General features: G+C 39.7%; 1 protein-coding gene and 2 long non-coding RNA genes across 9 annotated transcripts; 2 read left to right on the forward strand and 1 right to left on the reverse strand.

Annotated features, from left to right (window-relative positions):
* On the reverse strand, nt 1-636 carry LOC133730858 (secreted RxLR effector protein 161-like). Its single transcript, XM_062158372.1, has one exon. The coding sequence runs from the start codon at nt 634-636 to the stop codon at nt 1-3; it is 636 nt and encodes a 211-aa protein (XP_062014356.1).
* Nucleotides 637-973: 337 nt separating this feature from the next.
* Nucleotides 974-10,898, forward strand: LOC133741970 (uncharacterized). Of its 3 annotated transcripts, XR_009862284.1 has the most exons (4): nt 974-1,740; nt 2,442-2,516; nt 9,623-9,697; nt 10,695-10,898. It is a non-coding gene; the product is annotated as an uncharacterized LOC133741970 (long non-coding RNA). The 3 variants fall into 3 exon arrangements; XR_009862289.1 differs by lacking the exons at nt 9,623-9,697; nt 10,695-10,898 and adding an exon at nt 3,514-3,731 and having other exon boundaries at nt 980-1,740; XR_009862288.1 differs by lacking the exons at nt 974-1,740; nt 2,442-2,516 and adding an exon at nt 7,952-8,861.
* Nucleotides 10,899-14,223: 3,325 nt separating this feature from the next.
* LOC133725563 (uncharacterized) lies at nt 14,224-17,381 on the forward strand. Of its 5 annotated transcripts, none has more exons than XR_009854499.1 (5): nt 14,224-14,477; nt 14,686-15,737; nt 16,118-16,171; nt 16,792-16,824; nt 17,076-17,381. It is a non-coding gene; the product is annotated as an uncharacterized LOC133725563 (long non-coding RNA). The 5 variants fall into 5 exon arrangements; XR_009854500.1 differs by having other exon boundaries at nt 14,686-15,403; nt 15,488-16,171; XR_009854501.1 differs by having other exon boundaries at nt 14,686-15,403; nt 15,530-16,171.
* Nucleotides 17,382-18,781: the final 1,400 nt, after the last annotated feature.

Raw genomic sequence — 18,781 nt, forward strand, 5'->3', positions numbered from 1 at the left:
TCAACATATCAGCAGGATTATCTGCAGTTCCAATTTTGAGGAGTTGAACATCACCATCTGACGAATCTTGTGAAATTTGACATTGATATGTTTAGTACGAGCATGAGTAACTTGGTTCTCTGCTAAATGAATAGCACTTTGACTGTCACAAAAAATATCCACATATTCTTGAATAATTCTCAAGTCCTCAAGCAAACCACGAAGCCAAACTGCATCTTTTGCACCCTCTGTTACCGCCATATATTCAGCTTCTGTAGTCGACAAAGCAATTGCAGATTGCAAATTCGACTTCCAACTCACCGGTCCACTAGCAAGAGTAAACACATAAGCTGTAGTAGATCGGCACTTATCCAAATCACCTGCAAAATCAGAGTCCACATATCCAACAACACACTGACTCGTCTTATTCTGCTCAAAAACCAATCCAACATCCATAGTACCAAGAATATACCGTAGAATCCACTTTACTGCTTGCCAATGACCTTTACCTGGGTTATGCATATATCTGCTCACCACACTTAAGGCCTGTGAAATATCCGGTCTAGTACACACCATACAATACTTCAAGCTACCAACAGCACTAGCATAAGGAACTTTGGCCATATATTTCATATCATCATCTGTGCTAGGAGACATAGTAGATTTAAGCTTAAAGTGAGAGGCAAGAGGTGTACTTACAAGTTTAGATTTATCATTCATGCCAAACCGATGCAGTACCTTCTTCAAATATTGCTTCTGTGACAAACAAACTTTGCCTCTTGATTTATCTCTTTAGATTTCCATGCCCAAAATCTTTTTTGCTTCTCCCAAGTCCTTCATCTCAAATTCACCACTCAATTGTGATTTCAATTGTAATAACCTAGTTTTTTTTAATCAAACAATTTGGTGGCAAACACCGGTTCCGTGATTTAAGGTTAGTGGACAATTGCATAATTTGAAGGCCGGTGCTTTAACATGATTATGCATGAGTGGAAGAACGAATCAATTAAGCTAAGAAACGAATTCTCTCTCTCTCACGTCCGAAACCACCCAAAACAGAGCAAAACTTCTCCAAACTCTCTCTCACTCCACCGGCCACCAATCAAGACCAGAACACTTCCTATAGCTTCGCCTCGACCTTGCGCAGCTGCAGGTGGCAGCCTTGAACCACGACACGGCCACCAGCGGCGGCGGGAAGCTCCGCCCGGTTTGAGCTCGTTTTGGTTCCAAGCTTGATATCTCAAGCTACCGGCCAACAATCCTCACCAAACTTCACCCACGAGCTCGCCTCAACGTCCTGAAGCTCCCAGAAGTGGCCTTGCACGGCGGCGCTACTCGTGGTGGCGGCTGGAAGCCAGACCCGATCAAATCGAAAACCGAAGCTTCGATCGGTATATCTCGAGCTGTAGTGCATCGTTTTGATTGATTCTTTTTCCAGTGGGTTCCCCTTGATGTTGTTAACAACTCTCTAGAAGGCATCGAGGCCTGAAATTGAAGTTTTTACGTCGATCGGAGCCCTCGCCGGATTCTGCAAAATTCTGCAAATTTTCCGACCACCGAAGCTTTCGATCGGTATATCTCGAGCTACAGACCATATTTTTCTGTGATTCTTGAACCAATGCGTTCGTCTTGAGTTTCTTAACAACTCTCTAGAAGGAATCGAAGCCTGAAATTGAAGTTTTGACGTCGAAATCAAGCCTTGCCGGATTCTGCAAATTTCGCCGGATTCTGGAAATTTTCCGGCCACCTCGACTGTTCTAGGTAATTTCCGACCACTTCCTTTCGTTTTCAGACTTCATGCTAGTTATGAAAGTGGATCAACTCGTCATTTTGAACAAGTTTGTAGTTGACGACTTTTGCATCGGAGGTGGTTGACCGCCGCGTTGACCGCCGTTGACCGCCCACTGACCGCCGCTTGTGGCGGCGTATTCGACCATATTTTGAGTTTTTATTATCTAGGTGATGATCTACGCATCCTTACGAGCGTTTTGATATATAACATGGTCATGTTAGAAAAAGTTGATAAATAGTGGATTTACGTTTTTACGTTACTATTTACGGTTTTTTTTACGTTTTATCTTCGGTTTACGATCTGTGAAGATCAGACCATCGGTTTTACTTCAAATTTTAGTATGTTGATCGTATGACTGTCCCGATGACTTTGTGAGGTCACGGGCGAAGATCCGACCGTTGGATCCTCGTATAATTGAGAAATAGTTATTCGGAAGGCGATTCGTGAGAATCCGACCGTCGGATTTTCATATAATTTTGTGGAGATGTTAGTAAGGGCGATTCAGGAAGATCTGACCGTTGGATCTTCGTGATAATTTTGGAGGATGATCCTAAGGGCGATCCGTGAGGATCCGACCGTTGGATCATCATTATATTCAGATCTGACCGTTGGATCGTCGTTTAATTACATTTATGAGTTGTTGGCTAAGTTAAGATCATTATTGGATTAGGTTATCGACGGATTGATTTGGTGGACGATTCGGATTGATGTATTTGGCTTTTTAGAAGACGCAGCTGGATTAGAGGTGAGTAAACCTCACGTGGTTCATATTACGAACCGAATAAATTTAATTACCTTATTTTGTCGTAATTGCGTGAAAATATTTATGGAATAAATATTTGTTTTAAAATCATATGGACTTGATCAACTACGGTCCATGGGTAAGTAAAATGATTTTTACTATACAAATGAATTTCTCAGTTTTATTGCATGTGAACTATAGTTGGTATTAGTGATTATCCCTGAGCGGATAATTACGTATATATATATTTACGTGATTATATGTGAATGGTGTGACATTGAAGAGTGTGGAATTGGGATGATTAAATTATTATGAATTGACATGTGACTTACCATATTTTTATGTGATGAACATGATTGATGAGTTCTTGTTAATATTCAAGATTTACATTGGAGTATAGAGTTGGAGAAAGTAGGATTCTGAGGACGAGGTGTCCGAAGTTCGACGGTTAAGGATAACCGGAGTGTTTGTGTACTGAGGACGGGGATGTCCAAGGTGCGACGGTTTATTATTAACCGAAGTTGTGTACTGAGGACGGGGATGTCCAAGGTGCGACGGTTTATTATTAACCGAAGTTGTGTGCTGAGGACGGGGATGTCCAAAGCGCGACGGTTTATTATTAACCGAAGTATATGGTGCTGAGGACGGGGATGTCCAAAGCGCGACGGTTATAGTGTTAACCGAAGTATTTTTGCCGTTGCTTGACCCTAGGCCAAGGTGTCAGAGGTAACGAGGCAGTTAGAGCTCTAACGTGTTATGGGATGGGACCAAAGTGGTGATAGTGTTGTGAGATAGGACCAAAGTGGTGATATTGAATTGGTTTGACGTTTGCGTCGTGGATGTTGAGATTGTTGGTTGTGTTGTTGAGTTATAAGAATTGTAATTTAAAATCAACAGTTCTTTCTTGTTTACTCATACGAGCTTTAAAGATTTCTTTAAAGCTTACCGGGTTTTGTGTTGTTGCCAATTCCCGGTGCACTATTAAATTCAAATGGTGTAGCGGGAAATCCTACAGGTCAGGAAGATCAAGGCGGAGATCGTGCGGGTTAGAGTTTTTGTTTCAGTTTACAGCTTTGTAAATTGTGAGATGTATTATTAAGAGGTGTGAAGTGTGGTTGTTGTGAGAAAAAAATTCAGGACGTTTATTCTATTAAGTTGTATAATTCATGTTTCGGATTTTAATTGTATTTAAAATTCGGGGCGTGACAGTTTGGTATCAGAGCGTAAGGTACATATTTGGTGACATGTCAATACCTTCCGAGTGATGGCCCGTCTGCAGCGGATCCCCATCGTGCGCTCTTCGGTATTGGCTAAGTCATTGGGTATGTGTGAGTGTTGGAAGTTGTTTAGGCCGCTAAGTCGTTTTAGGAACGTTAACACCTTCCCTGTAGTATTGACTTGGTTAATATGGACTTGTATTTGACTTATACTGTGTTTTAAGTGTTATACGTGTATTAGCCAAGCATACTATATTTCTTAGGTGTTGAATATTCGAAGGAGTAGTACTTAGAACTACAGAGTTGTCTTGTAGGTTCGTATTTGAATAAGTTCAGTTACCGCGAGTTATAATCTTTAAGGGATGGAAACCTTCGGATTTAACTCTATTGAGTTAGGGTGATTGTTTTATGGAAGTGAGGTTCTTTTGGATGTTGAGGTGTTTGGTTGAAGGCATGATGTTGGCCTATGCACGTACCTAGTGTGGATACGAGTATGAATTGATGGAATTTTTGCCTTATTAGGTTGGATATACAGATGTTTTTGATTTGATTCTTGACTCATGTGGAGTGGTGGGTAGTATTGCGGTTTGGGAATGAATTATTGTGGTTAATTCTTCCATGTGTTTGTAAGTTGATGAGCAGGGTTTAAGTTGTGAGAAAGGAGTTTGATCTCGTGTTTGAGTGATTGAGACGAACGACTATATATTTGAGGTTGTTTTGTGTTTTAAGTTTATGTAGACGGGACACTTAAAGTTTTGAAATAGAGTTTGATTTTTAGTTGATAGATAATGGGGAGAATTAGAATCAACTCTTTGTTAATGATCTTGGACGAGAGTGTGTTTCTATGGTTATGGATTTTAGGTGAAATGGTTAAATACAATTTTGGGTATTGATGATAGTGACATGATTGGGTATCCATAGTGGTTCAAGTGAATTACTATGCGGTATGGAGTTGATTCGATGTATGAATCGTGAAATCTTAGGGTTGAATTATGGTAAGTTTGATGGAGCATGTTTTAGAGGGAATGGTTGAGATTTTATAAGACTAGCACGAGTAACTCTAAGGATGTGAGTTTTCCTAGTTAACTCAGGAAGTGTTTAGCTTTATTAATCCCTAATTCTAGCGACGAAATTATTGTGTTTGGTTTGACTCAGAGGATACTAGCTTGACCTCTGTGCAACTTAATTGATTGTTTGTGATAAATCATTATGATTGATGTGTGCAGCAGAGTTGTCAATGGTTTTGAAAATAGTATTGGGTGACCAAGGTTGATCCTTGGTGTTGTTGTTGGTTTAACAAAAAGAAGAAACGACATACATGCAATCTTATTGATTTAATATTACAAAAAGGAAATTGGAACTACGCTATACTAAGCCTAATTGGTAGCTCCGGATGGGTTGAGGCTGAGCTCAAGAGAAACGTTAGAGCCACTGTTGTAACCGCCTGAGCCACCAGAATAGTAACCAAATGCGCTACCTTCCTCAGAAGTAGTCTTCGGGTTACCAAAGACGTCCTCGCCGTGCACGGGGAACAGAGGAAGAGTTTCAACCTCCTGGTGATCTCCTCCTCGTTGTTGCAGGGATGTTTGTCCTCCTGTTGTGCCAAAAGAGTTGTACTGGTATTAGTGTTGAAGTGTGAGGAAGAATATGAAACAAAATTTAAATCAAGAAATCCTTCATTACCAGTAGAATAGGTGGAACCAAAGTTGAGATCAATGGATCTACCATCATCAGTAGAACTAGTGGACCCAAAATTGATGTCAATGGATCCACCAGCTGGCCCAAAATTGATGTCGATGGATCCACCAGCACCAGTAGAACCAGTGGACCCAAAATTGAGATCAATGGATCCACCAGTACCAGGAGAACTAGATCCCATGGGCACTTGAGCAGCCTGATTGCACCTCTTCATCTGCTTCTCTCGAGCCCTGACATTCTGGAACCAAAAATAAATGTTCTTGCCCTCAACCTGTCCATACTGTTGCAGCTGGAGACAGATCTCGTGAATCTGCTCTGTAGTTGGGGTCTTAACTCCCTTGTCGTAGTAAAGATCCCTGAGGATCCTTATTTGATCTGGAGTAGGAACCCACCTGGCACGGCTTCGCCAGAAATCTGTGTTGGCACTACTCCCGGCTGCTTGGTTGTTTCCTCCATCCTCGATTTGTTGCTGGGTTTGTAGCTCCATTAGTTGCAGAGTTCGTGGTTCCATGGTGATGAGTTGAGAGGAAGTGTAAATTGAAGAACGAAGTTGTTGAGTGTTTGTGGGAGATTGACCTTAGAAGGATTAAGGTCGATGAAGGGGTATTGGAGATCTGAAAGTTCAGAGGAAAGAAGAGATCGAATCTTCAAATGGAAGAAAAGATCTGAGAGAGAAGGATTGAAGATTTGAGAGTGAAAAAAACCTGGGGATTTGAGAAGAGAAAGGCTGAAGAGTTGAGAGAGAAAGGCTTGAGCTCGGAAGAAAATTTCTTTTCCTTTGGAGTGAACAGTCGCGTCTCCAGAATGCACCTATTTATAGAACAAGGTGAGCAGATCTCCACCGTTGGATGAACGATCTCAGAATTTGAATCCACGCGTTGGATTAAAGTCGCCCCGAAACCCGGAAAAGCTGTTGGCGCGTGTTGAGCGTGTAAGGGGACCGAGGGAATCTCGAGGCGCTGTGGCAGACAGCTGTAGCCGAAAGCAGATTTGACTGCCGTAAATCACGGAAGGGATAAGCCGTGACACAAGTGGGCCGTACTTGGGCCTGTCTCGGATCAAGGCATCACTGTAGCTGTGGGTGGAGGCCTGATGGGCCGAGTTTCAGAAACAGTTTTGGATGAGTTGGGCCGGAATTCTGAAACAGTTTTGGATGAGTTGGGCCGGATTTCTGTAACAGTTTTGGATACGTTGGGCTGGGTTTCTGCAACAGTCTTGGATGTTTTGGGCCGAATTGTTGAAACAGTTGAAACAGTTGGTTTAAATAAAAGGATTGGTATGAATAATAACGTGAGCAGCCGTGCTCGAGTGGTTGAGTGTAAAGTTCGTGTACAAGAGGTCTGAGGTTCGAACCTCGCCTCTCGTTTATTTTTATTATGTTCGTTTATGACATAATAAGTATAAAATTTGTACACATTTTATTAAGCACAACTTGTGCTCCAGTGGTTGGGAGCGAGGCATTGGTTTAAAGGGTCGGGAGTTCGAGACTTGCCTCCTGATATATTTTATTTATGTTCGCTTAGGACATAATAAATATAACGCGTGTGCTTCTATTAATGAAAGCAGCTCTTGCTTCAGTGGTTGGGAGAGAAGCATTGGTTTAGGGGGTCTGGAGTTCGAACCTTACCTCTTACAAATATTTTTGGATCTCGTATATGCTTGATATACGGACGTATATACGGTATGTACGGTATACATACGTATATACGGTCTGTACGGTATGTATACTTATATACAGTTGTACAGTATGCATACGTATATACGGTCTGTACGGTATGCATACGTATATACGGTCTGTACGGTATGCATACGTATATACGGTCTGTACGGTATGCATACGTATATACGGTATGTACAATTTCATACCGTAGCCGAGCTGGAAGTTGGTAGGCCCAAATAGTAAGCCCAATTGTTCGGCCCGATTGGTAGGCCCAATTGTTCGGCCCAAATGGTAGGCCCAAATGTTAAACCCAAATTGGTTCGAGCCGGTTCTAAATGTGGATGGTTCGGTTTCTTCGGCCCAATTGGCCAGCCCTAATGCTTAGCCCAAGGATTGAGCAAGCCCAAGTCATCATCACTGGGTGACATGTTTTATTGGCGTGCTTTTGAGAATGATTTGTTTTGAGTGATGCTAATTGAGAAGCGAAACGCTTTGTGGGAGTGTTTACTGTGCTTGTATGCCAGTACAGGATGACGATCTGTGTGAAAACAGCTATATGTGCAATGCCACGTGGTGATTTGAGTGTGGGTTGCTTGAGGCAATTGTTGTGTTGTAATTTTGAGAAATGATGCGGTGAAGGAATGTCATGTTGATGACTTAAGTGGGGATGAGGATTTCATTTGTGAATTCTCGTTGTGTGAGTTTACGTTTGTGATGAAAGGATTTAGTGGCCATAGGAATGTATTTTTATACAAAGGGCTGTGGTTTTGTAGATTACTACAGTTTTGGGAAAGATGGAGATTCGATGGTTAGGTTAACTGTAATCGAGAGTAATTAACTTGCGCTTAAATTTCGGGACGAAATTTCTTTAAGGAGGGTAGATTGTAATAACCTAGTTTTTTTTAATCAAACAATTTGGTGGCAAACACCGGTTCCGTGATTTAAGGTTAGTGGACAATTGCATAATTTGAAGGCCGGTGCTTTAACATGATTATGCATGAGTGGAAGAACGAATCAATTAAGCTAAGAAACGAATTCTCTCTCTCTCACGTCCGAAACCACCCAAAACAGAGCAAAACTTCTCCAAACTCTCTCTCACTCCACCGGCCACCAATCAAGACCAGAACACTTCCTATAGCTTCGCCTCGACCTTGCGCAGCTGCAGGTGGCAGCCTTGAACCACGACACGGCCACCAGCGGCGGCGGGAAGCTCCGCCCGGTTTGAGCTCGTTTTGGTTCCAAGCTTGATATCTCAAGCTACCGGCCAACAATCCTCACCAAACTTCACCCACGAGCTCGCCTCAACGTCCTGAAGCTCCCAGAAGTGGCCTTGCACGGCGGCGCTACTCGTGGTGGCGGCTGGAAGCCAGACCCGATCAAATCGAAAACCGAAGCTTCGATCGGTATATCTCGAGCTGTAGTGCATCGTTTTGATTGATTCTTTTTCCAGTGGGTTCCCCTTGATGTTGTTAACAACTCTCTAGAAGGCATCGAGGCCTGAAATTGAAGTTTTTACGTCGATCGGAGCCCTCGCCGGATTCTGCAAAATTCTGCAAATTTTCCGACCACCGAAGCTTTCGATCGGTATATCTCGAGCTACAGACCATATTTTTCTGTGATTCTTGAACCAATGCGTTCGTCTTGAGTTTCTTAACAACTCTCTAGAAGGAATCGAAGCCTGAAATTGAAGTTTTGACGTCGAAATCAAGCCTTGCCGGATTCTGCAAATTTCGCCGGATTCTGGAAATTTTCCGGCCACCTCGACTGTTCTAGGTAATTTCCGACCACTTCCTTTCGTTTTCAGACTTCATGCTAGTTATGAAAGTGGATCAACTCGTCATTTTGAACAAGTTTGTAGTTGACGACTTTTGCATCGGAGGTGGTTGACCGCCGCGTTGACCGCCGTTGACCGCCCACTGACCGCCGCTTGTGGCGGCGTATTCGACCATATTTTGAGTTTTTATTATCTAGGTGATGATCTACGCATCCTTACGAGCGTTTTGATATATAACATGGTCATGTTAGAAAAAGTTGATAAATAGTGGATTTACGTTTTTACGTTACTATTTACGGTTTTTTTTACGTTTTATCTTCGGTTTACGATCTGTGAAGATCAGACCATCGGTTTTACTTCAAATTTTAGTATGTTGATCGTATGACTGTCCCGATGACTTTGTGAGGTCACGGGCGAAGATCCGACCGTTGGATCCTCGTATAATTGAGAAATAGTTATTCGGAAGGCGATTCGTGAGAATCCGACCGTCGGATTTTCATATAATTTTGTGGAGATGTTAGTAAGGGCGATTCAGGAAGATCTGACCGTTGGATCTTCGTGATAATTTTGGAGGATGATCCTAAGGGCGATCCGTGAGGATCCGACCGTTGGATCATCATTAAATTCAGATCCGACCGTTGGATCATCGTTTAATTTGAATCCGACCGTTGGATCATCATTATATTCAGATCTGACCGTTGGATCGTCGTTTAATTACATTTATGAGTTGTTGGCTAAGTTAAGATCATTATTGGATTAGGTTATCGACGGATTGATTTGGTGGACGATTCGGATTGATGTATTTGGCTTTTTAGAAGACGCAGCTGGATTAGAGGTGAGTAAACCTCACGTGGTTCATATTACGAACCGAATAAATTTAATTACCTTATTTTGTCGTAATTGCGTGAAAATATTTATGGAATAAATATTTGTTTTAAAATCATATGGACTTGATCAACTACGGTCCATGGGTAAGTAAAATGATTTTTACTATACAAATGAATTTCTCAGTTTTATTGCATGTGAACTATAGTTGGTATTAGTGATTATCCCTGAGCGGATAATTACGTATATATATATTTACGTGATTATATGTGAATGGTGTGACATTGAAGAGTGTGGAATTGGGATGATTAAATTATTATGAATTGACATGTGACTTACCATATTTTTATGTGATGAACATGATTGATGAGTTCTTGTTAATATTCAAGATTTACATTGGAGTATAGAGTTGGAGAAAGTAGGATTCTGAGGACGAGGTGTCCGAAGTTCGACGGTTAAGGATAACCGGAGTGTTTGTGTACTGAGGACGGGGATGTCCAAGGTGCGACGGTTTATTATTAACCGAAGTTGTGTACTGAGGACGGGGATGTCCAAGGTGCGACGGTTTATTATTAACCGAAGTTGTGTGCTGAGGACGGGGATGTCCAAAGCGCGACGGTTTATTATTAACCGAAGTATATGGTGCTGAGGACGGGGATGTCCAAAGCGCGACGGTTATAGTGTTAACCGAAGTATTTTTGCCGTTGCTTGACCCTAGGCCAAGGTGTCAGAGGTAACGAGGCAGTTAGAGCTCTAACGTGTTATGGGATGGGACCAAAGTGGTGATAGTGTTGTGAGATAGGACCAAAGTGGTGATATTGAATTGGTTTGACGTTTGCGTCGTGGATGTTGAGATTGTTGGTTGTGTTGTTGAGTTATAAGAATTGTAATTTAAAATCAACAGTTCTTTCTTGTTTACTCATACGAGCTTTAAAGATTTCTTTAAAGCTTACCGGGTTTTGTGTTGTTGCCAATTCCCGGTGCACTATTAAATTCAAATGGTGTAGCGGGAAATCCTACAGGTCAGGAAGATCAAGGCGGAGATCGTGCGGGTTAGAGTTTTTGTTTCAGTTTACAGCTTTGTAAATTGTGAGATGTATTATTAAGAGGTGTGAAGTGTGGTTGTTGTGAGAAAAAAATTCAGGACGTTTATTCTATTAAGTTGTATAATTCATGTTTCGGATTTTAATTGTATTTAAAATTCGGGGCGTGACATCAATTTATTTATCTCCACCTTGCTCTTAGATGCAATTAACATATCATCAACATATAAGAGCAAATAAATGAAAGTCCCATCCTGTGGCTTGCGAAAATAAACACATGGATCATAAAGGATCCGAGTGTACTTCTGACCGAACATAAATTTATCAAACCGCTTGTACCACTGCCTTGGAGATTGTTTCAAACCATACAATGATTTATGCAGTTTGCAGACCCAATTTTTTGTACCAGCAATTTTAAATCCTTCTGGCTGAGTCATATATATCTCTTCTTTTAATTCACCATGTAAGAAAGCAGTTTTTTCATCAAGTTGTGCTAACTCTAGATCAAACTGTGCAACTAAGGCCAATAAAATACGAATAGAAGAATGCTTAACAACAGGAGAAAATACCTCATTGTACTCAATTCCTTCTTTTTGTGCGTAGCCTTTAGCTACCAATCTAGCCTTATACCGTGATCCTTCCTTTTTAGCAAACACCCACTTGCAACCAATTGCTCTCTTCCCATGCGGTAACTGAACCAACTCCCATGTTTTATTCTTGTGAAGAGACTTCATCTCCTCACCCATAGCTTTTTCCCATTCTACACAATCTGCATGTATGACAGCTTCTTCATAAGTAGTATATAGGAATTTCTTCTTCAGTAACTGGAAGTGCATAAGTCACCATATCATTAAGCCAAGCTGGCTTTTGAGCATTCCTTTTTCCCTTTGTAGTTGCAATTGGTCCATCTTGCTGTGCAGGCTCTTGGGTTGGAGCCTCTACTTCAATACTCATGTCCTCAATATTTGAATCATCTGAATCAACAAAAGGACTCACTGGATCAATTGGAGTTTCAACAATTTTTTTCTTTAACTCCACCTGCTGCAAACTCTCTACGGTCATTCTCTGCTCTTCAGAATTTTTCTGCTTGTTCTGATCAACCATAATAGCCTCATCAAAAGTCACATCTCTGCTTACAACAACTTTCTTCACATCTGGACACCAAAGCCTAAATCCCTTAACACCCTCATTAAATCCCAAGAATATAGCTTTCTTGGCCCTTGGATCTAGCTTGCTTTCCTTGACATGAAAATAAGCAGGACAACCAAAAATATGTAAATAATGATAATCAGTAGCAGGTTTACTAGATCATACCTCCATGGGAGTTTTTCCATCAAGTGCAGCAGTAGGTAACCTATTAATGAGATGGCTTGCATACACAACTGCCTCAGCCCAAAATTCTTTGCCTAATCCAGCATTAGACAACATACACCGAATTTTCTCCAATAAAGTCTGATTCATGCGCTCTGCCACCCCATTCTGTTGTGGTCTCTCTCTAACTGTGAAGTGTCTCACAATGCCCTCATCTTGACATAGTTTCAAGAACGGATCAGATTTGTATTCACCACCATTATCTGACCTGAGCCTCTTAATTTTTCGACCGGTCTGAGTCTCAATCATCTTCTTCCACTTCACAAATATATCTAAGACTTCATCTTTATGCTTCATGGTGTACACCCATACTCTTCTAGAGAAGTCATCAACAAAAGAGACATAATAATGCTTACCTCCCAAAGATGTAATTTTGGTAGGTCCCCATACATCAGTGTGAACATAATCTAGAGTACTTTTAGTCTGATGAACTGCGGTGCCAAATTTAACTCTAGTCTGTTTTCCTAAGACACAATGTTCACAAAATTCTAATTTTCCGGTCTTTGCACCTTTCAATAGACCTTGCTTCACTAATCCCTGCATTGCTTTCTCACCAGCATGTCCAAGACGCATATGCCATAATTTTGTATTGTCTGCATCATCATCATCTGTAGTCTCAGATAGTGCTGTTTCACCTGTCACTGTGCTCCCTTGTAGAAAATACAAATTTCTGAATCTTTCACCTCTCATCATCACAAGTGAACCAGAGACAACTTTAGCAACTCCACTTTTCAATGTAATTATGTGCCCTTTTGATTCTAAAGTTCCCAAAGAGATAAGATTTTTCTTCAAATTTGGAACATACCTAACATTAGTTAACTCTCTGACTACTCCATCATGCATCTTGAGACGAATTGTACTAATCTCTCTTGTTCTGCAAGGACTGTTGTCTCCCATCAAAACTACTCCACCATTCAACTCCTTGAAAGTAGAGAACCATTCCCTATTAGGACACATATGATGTGAACAACCTGAATCCATAATCCACTTGTCAGAATAACCAACTGCAGATGAATTAGCCAAAGCAAACTCAATCTCATCTTCTTCAAAATCTTCAAAAGCTGATGAACAACTCAAAGCAAAATCAAAGTCGTCATCTTCATCATCTCTTACAACATTCACTTCAGAACCCTTCTTGTCTCTGTTCTTCAACTTAGGACAATCTTTCTTCCAATGACCTTTGTTGCGACAAAAAGCACACTCATCTTTTGCAGGAAATTTACTTCTTGACTTGGAACGAGATTTACCTCTTTTTCTAGTAGGTTTTCTCTCATCAGATCTGCCCCTTACTACAAGTGCTTCACCTGACACATTCTGAAGTTGCTTCTCTTTCTTTCGGCACTCATTATTTATCAATGAATTACACACATCATCAAATTTCACATCATTCTTTCCATGCAACAAAGTTGTAATTAAATGCACATACTCGTTAGGAAGAGTATTTAGCAAACACAAAGCTTTATCCTCATCACTAATTTGCACATCCAAATTAGCCAAATCTGCAAGTATCTTATTGAAATCACTGATGTGTTCAGAAACAGAAACATCCGGTCTATAATTAAATCGGAAAAGCCGCCTCTTCAGGTGAAATCTATTTTCAGCACTCTTGATCATATATTGGTCTTCTAATTTCACTATGTCAATAAACTCATCAGACGACAGAGCTCAGACGACAGAATGGTTGTTTTCTGTTGTCTGAATAATTTTAACGACAGAATGAAAAAATTATGTTGTCTGAATATAGTGATATACCATGGTAAATCAGTTTTCTGATAAAGGTTATATTTCAGACAACAGATTTCTGTTGTGCATTAAACTGAGATTGATTTAGTTTTGGTTGTTTGAGTTTTTTTTTTTTGGAGAGAAACTGTTTGAAAAATGCTGTGTTTCAGACGACAGTTTTCTGTTGTGCAATAGATGGAGATTGTTGACGTTTTGATTGTGCCTCTCTCTCTCTCTCTCTCTTTTGGCACAACTAAAACGGAAAGGGTCGAGTGTTTTCCTCTTAGCATTTTCTATCAGACCAAAAAAAAAAAACCTCCCTCTTTTCAAAAAAAAAAAAAAAAAAAATCCCTTTCTCAAACAAACAACAACTATGCCTTTAAATAAAAAAAAACAAACAGCAACTATGAAGAAGAAAACTCTCGCCTTCTCCCTCGAGCACCAGAACAAAACTCTCGAGCAAATTTCTTGCCGGATCTCCCATCTCTCTAATCAAAAGCCAATCTCCATCTCTCATCTCTCATCTCTCTTCGACAAACGCAGAACCACCTATCCCCATCTCTATCTCTTCAATAAATACAGCCAAACCATCCAAACTAGCCAAACCATCTCAGTCTCTCCAAACCAGTCAAACGTATTGGTTCCCTATTGTTGGTAAGTTTTTTGATTCACTGTTTTTCGATTTAGGGTTTCTATTGGGTTTTGTTTTGAGTTTTGAGGTTTTATCTGGAATTCAATTTGGGGTTTTGGAAATTTTCCTTTGAAACTCGATTTGGGTTTGCTAGGTTTTGTTTGAATTGGGGATGCGTATGTGTAATTACAAGTGCAAGGATCTGACTCAATTCCTTGTTTTTATTTGTAGACTCATCTCGGAGCCCCTTTTACTTGATCGACTCGAGTTCTCTCTGGTCCTTCTAGATGAAGAACACACCCAAAATACCAAATCCCCAAATCCATCTGTGATTAGCGAATCTGGAATTCAGGAACATCGCACTCAAACTCAACCCCAAAAGTCAACAACGCAAGGTTATCCATCTCTCCTCTCGCCATCGCCACCCATTTCTCTTTTGTCGCTCGCACACGCTTAATTAGTTTGGGTCTACTTCTTGCTCGCAATCGCTCTCAAGGTTCTCCATCTCTGCTTTACATTCTGCTTCATTTATAGATCTGGTTTGTTTTCCCTTGATTTCTGGATATAGTTTGGTTTGTTTTCAATTCAGTTTGCCTAGGGTTTATATGATTGCATTTGGGTTACAAGATTGGGCTTTTTATTTAGTCATTTCCCTCTCTCTCGACCCCTCAAGCTTGTTAAAGCTTCAATTTTTGTGGATTGTATGTTTCATTGCTATCATATCTATTTGGATTTTTCTCTCTCTTCTTTTTTGCCTGGTTGTAGGTTGAATTGTTCTGGTGATGCTGATTGAAATTACTCGTGAATATGTATTTGAGGTATTGTAACATTTCTACATTCCCCCATGTTATTAGTTATCAGATTAGGTAGTTCTGATGTTGACTGATCGAGCATCGCCGTAGCCATTTGTCATTCAGAATACAAACAAGTAGTAACTCCGATCCAGCAGGTGTGCTCATTTTTATCTACCACCCTATTTTTATTTTGACATAGCAAAGTCTTTTACTCTTCTTATGGTGGTTTAAGGCTGCAGATTGTTTTTGCATATTAGTAAGTTTGCATCCTATAGATGCAGACTGTTTTTGCAAGGCGGATTGATATCTAGTGATGTCAAGTGAAGGTCCTCTTGGTGCTTATGTGAACCCCAGTGGTTATTAACACGAGATAGTGGCTCTCTACGCAACTGGCTTAGCACTCATAGGTTCAGCAGTGAAAGAATACAGCTGATTTCCTGGGTAGGACCTTACCTTTGAAACCATATAGTGTGATTCCAAGTTATTCAGGTAATTACCAAACTTTGGGGAGTTTGTAATACTAGGATGGAACAAATGCAAAAATGCAGTTTATGATTATTGGAAATTGGAACTTATGTCTTAATCATAATGTTACGTGGAATGACTGAAGGATTCAGGTATAATAGAAAATGGTATCTTGCTGCAAGGATTATGAATCTAAGGCAATTGATTATGTTATTCCTTTTCAAATCCCTAGGAATTCTGTCACTTTATAGTACTTCATGGTTTTTTGTTACCTAATAATCAATGTTTTTATGCTGCTAGTTTCTATATACTTAATTCACTGAACTCTTAGTTCAAACACGCAATGAGCTTGTCACCTTATTATCAACTTTAAATATCTTCTCTTCCTGCTTGTTCATTTTCAGGGCTCAGACCTTTGCATGATGGATGTGTTGGACTATATCGTTTGATGCATTTAGGTGAACAATCAAACTTAAATCATTTGTATATTTATGTGCATTTCTTTGTGAAGCACCGGATATGGGGTTTCCTTGACATTGCATATGCATTTTTCTATTACTTGCTTTTAGTTGAATTCATGGCTGCCAAGCCGTTGCTTTCAAAGAATGAACACGTACCAGTCAAGCAAATACATAGTGTAAAGTGTTGGATTAATATTTTGGAAGTAATCAACACACTTTCAGCAAATTGTCTACAGAGTAATTTGCTGGATTTTGATATTTGGAGCAATGATTGAAGATTAAGTTTATTTTATGGGGTTTGAGTTAGTTTTTGGTTCATGACACATACCAAACATGTGGTAGAAATTTTGGGTTGCAAATCGATCTCAATCTGAGATTGACTCTTAAACATCTGATTCTTGCTATCCTACTTTGCCTCGTTTTGGAAATGTATCATCTTTTTTAGGATTTAGTTTGTTTTTGACACTAAATTTGGTTCTTAATCTATTTTGAATTGTGTCTTTGTTAAATATTTTAATGAGTTGCAGGTACATAGAAAACTTCCAGGTTGCAGGGGTTTTGGTTTGGAGTACATTTGGTTGATTGGTATCTGATATTCTTTTCTTCCTTTTTTGCAGGTTGCTGGTGTTTCTGTTTTGTGTTGGGACTGGGTATATTTGTTTCTTCTTTTGCTTAAGATTACATCATAAAAACATACACAATATTTTGCATCTTATATTAGTAGATTACTCTTAGTCCAGGCTTTGCTCATGGATTGCTACTTTTCCTATACCATGTTTGCTTAAAGCATGTTCAATTTATGTGTCTGCTGTGTGTCTCTTGTATTAATTAACATAACATTTTGTGTACATTGGGATTTCTCCATTTTGTTATTGCATGCTCATTGGATAATTATCTGCAGGTAGCTCAAGACTACATAATGAAGGTTCGATGTTGGATAAGGAGTCCAGAAGTTCAAAGCGGGCGACAAAGTTGTAGCATTTCACCATGTGAGAAGAGCCTCTGCTTCAGAATTGGAATGAACAGAAGTAGTAGAAGAAAATGCTAATTAACAACTGAAGCTGCTCAAGGGACAAGGTTGTGTTAACTACTTGTTTCTATGTACTTATTATGTTAAGATAATGTATTGATGACTTGTACATTTGGAGTTGTTAATATGAAAAGATCAATATATATATATATACATATGAAACTGTTTCTTTGCCAATGGCACTTGTGTCTCTATCTTATTATGTCAAGATTGGAGTGTTAGTTGATAGGCATAAGAACAAAAACAAGCTGAAATCCGAGTCAACATCAAACAACAAAATTCAAGCAAATGTCTGTTGTCTGAAGTCACCATAAACCACATATGAAGCAGGCTAACTGTAGTCCTTATGCTAATCAGACAACAGAAAGACCCAAGAAAGTTCACGCCTCTACATATTCAAATGACATATTTCTGTCATTTTAGTCAACAAGAAACAACAGAACTTTATAAATATATGTTGTTCATAATTGACTCACACAACAGAAAGACCCAAGAAAGTTCACACCTCTACATATTCAAACGACATATTTATGTCATTTTAGTAAAAAAGAAACAACAGACCATAACAAATATATGTTGTCTACAATTGATTCACACAACAGAAAAAATCCAAGATAGTTCAAATATCTATATATTCACACAACAGATTTCTGTCGTCTTAATGAAATACATACGATAGAGTTTTATGAAAAGATGTTGTGCAGAAACCTTTATAACAACATATAACTGTCGTCTTGTTACATCTGCAACCACAGAAATTCATAATTCGGCATATCTCGACATAATCAGACAACAGATTATTGGCCGGCCTATGTTGTTTGAGTGAAATATAGATCACGGGTAATATCTGTCATCTGAAGGCCTAAGAGATATCAGGCTACTAGACAACAGAAATTTTCTGAATCAGACAACAGCTCGGCTGTTGTCTGATGGGTTGATTGACATAGTGTTTCTTCCACAACTCTTTTGCAGATGTTTCTTTCATGACAAAGAATTTCTGATCTTTAGCAAGGCACATTCTGATAGAACCACAAGCCCACTTGTTAATTCTCGCCCACTCCACATCATCTATATCTGCAGGTTTATCTTCCAGAGCTATATCCAATTCTTGTTGACACAAGACATCCATCATCTCACACTGCCACATGCCAAAATTGTTAGTGCCATTAAACTTTTCAACTTCAAATTTGGCATTACCAATTGATGGCCTGGAAGTCGACCAATGCGAAGAACCTGAAGACTCAGCCCCTTTCTTTTTCTCATCAACCATGATTTCCAATCAATGAATTCCCAATTCAGAACCAGAGATCTGATGCCAGTTTGTTGTGCGGAAGCGTAACAAACACAATATTGATATGGAACTAGATGAGCGACCAAACAACGAAAAAGAAAGCAAACACAAAGAACACAATAATTTATAGTGGTTCACTCAATTAATGTGATTGAGCTACGTCCACTTCGGAGCCGGCCAGAAATTCCACTATAATCAATTGGAGAGAATACAATTAGAGCTTGAGAATAAACTCTACCCAAACCCCAATACAACCAATTCCCTAGTAAAAATGAGAATAGGCTAT

This window comes from Rosa rugosa, chromosome 1, assembly GCF_958449725.1.
Source record: "Rosa rugosa chromosome 1, drRosRugo1.1, whole genome shotgun sequence".
NCBI classification, from domain to species: domain Eukaryota; kingdom Viridiplantae; phylum Streptophyta; class Magnoliopsida; order Rosales; family Rosaceae; genus Rosa; species Rosa rugosa.

Excerpts from the sequence above, each read along its gene's own strand:
- LOC133730858 (XM_062158372.1), bottom strand. The coding sequence starts at position 636 with ATGTCTCCTAGCACAGATGATGATATGAAATATATGGCCAAAGTTCCT.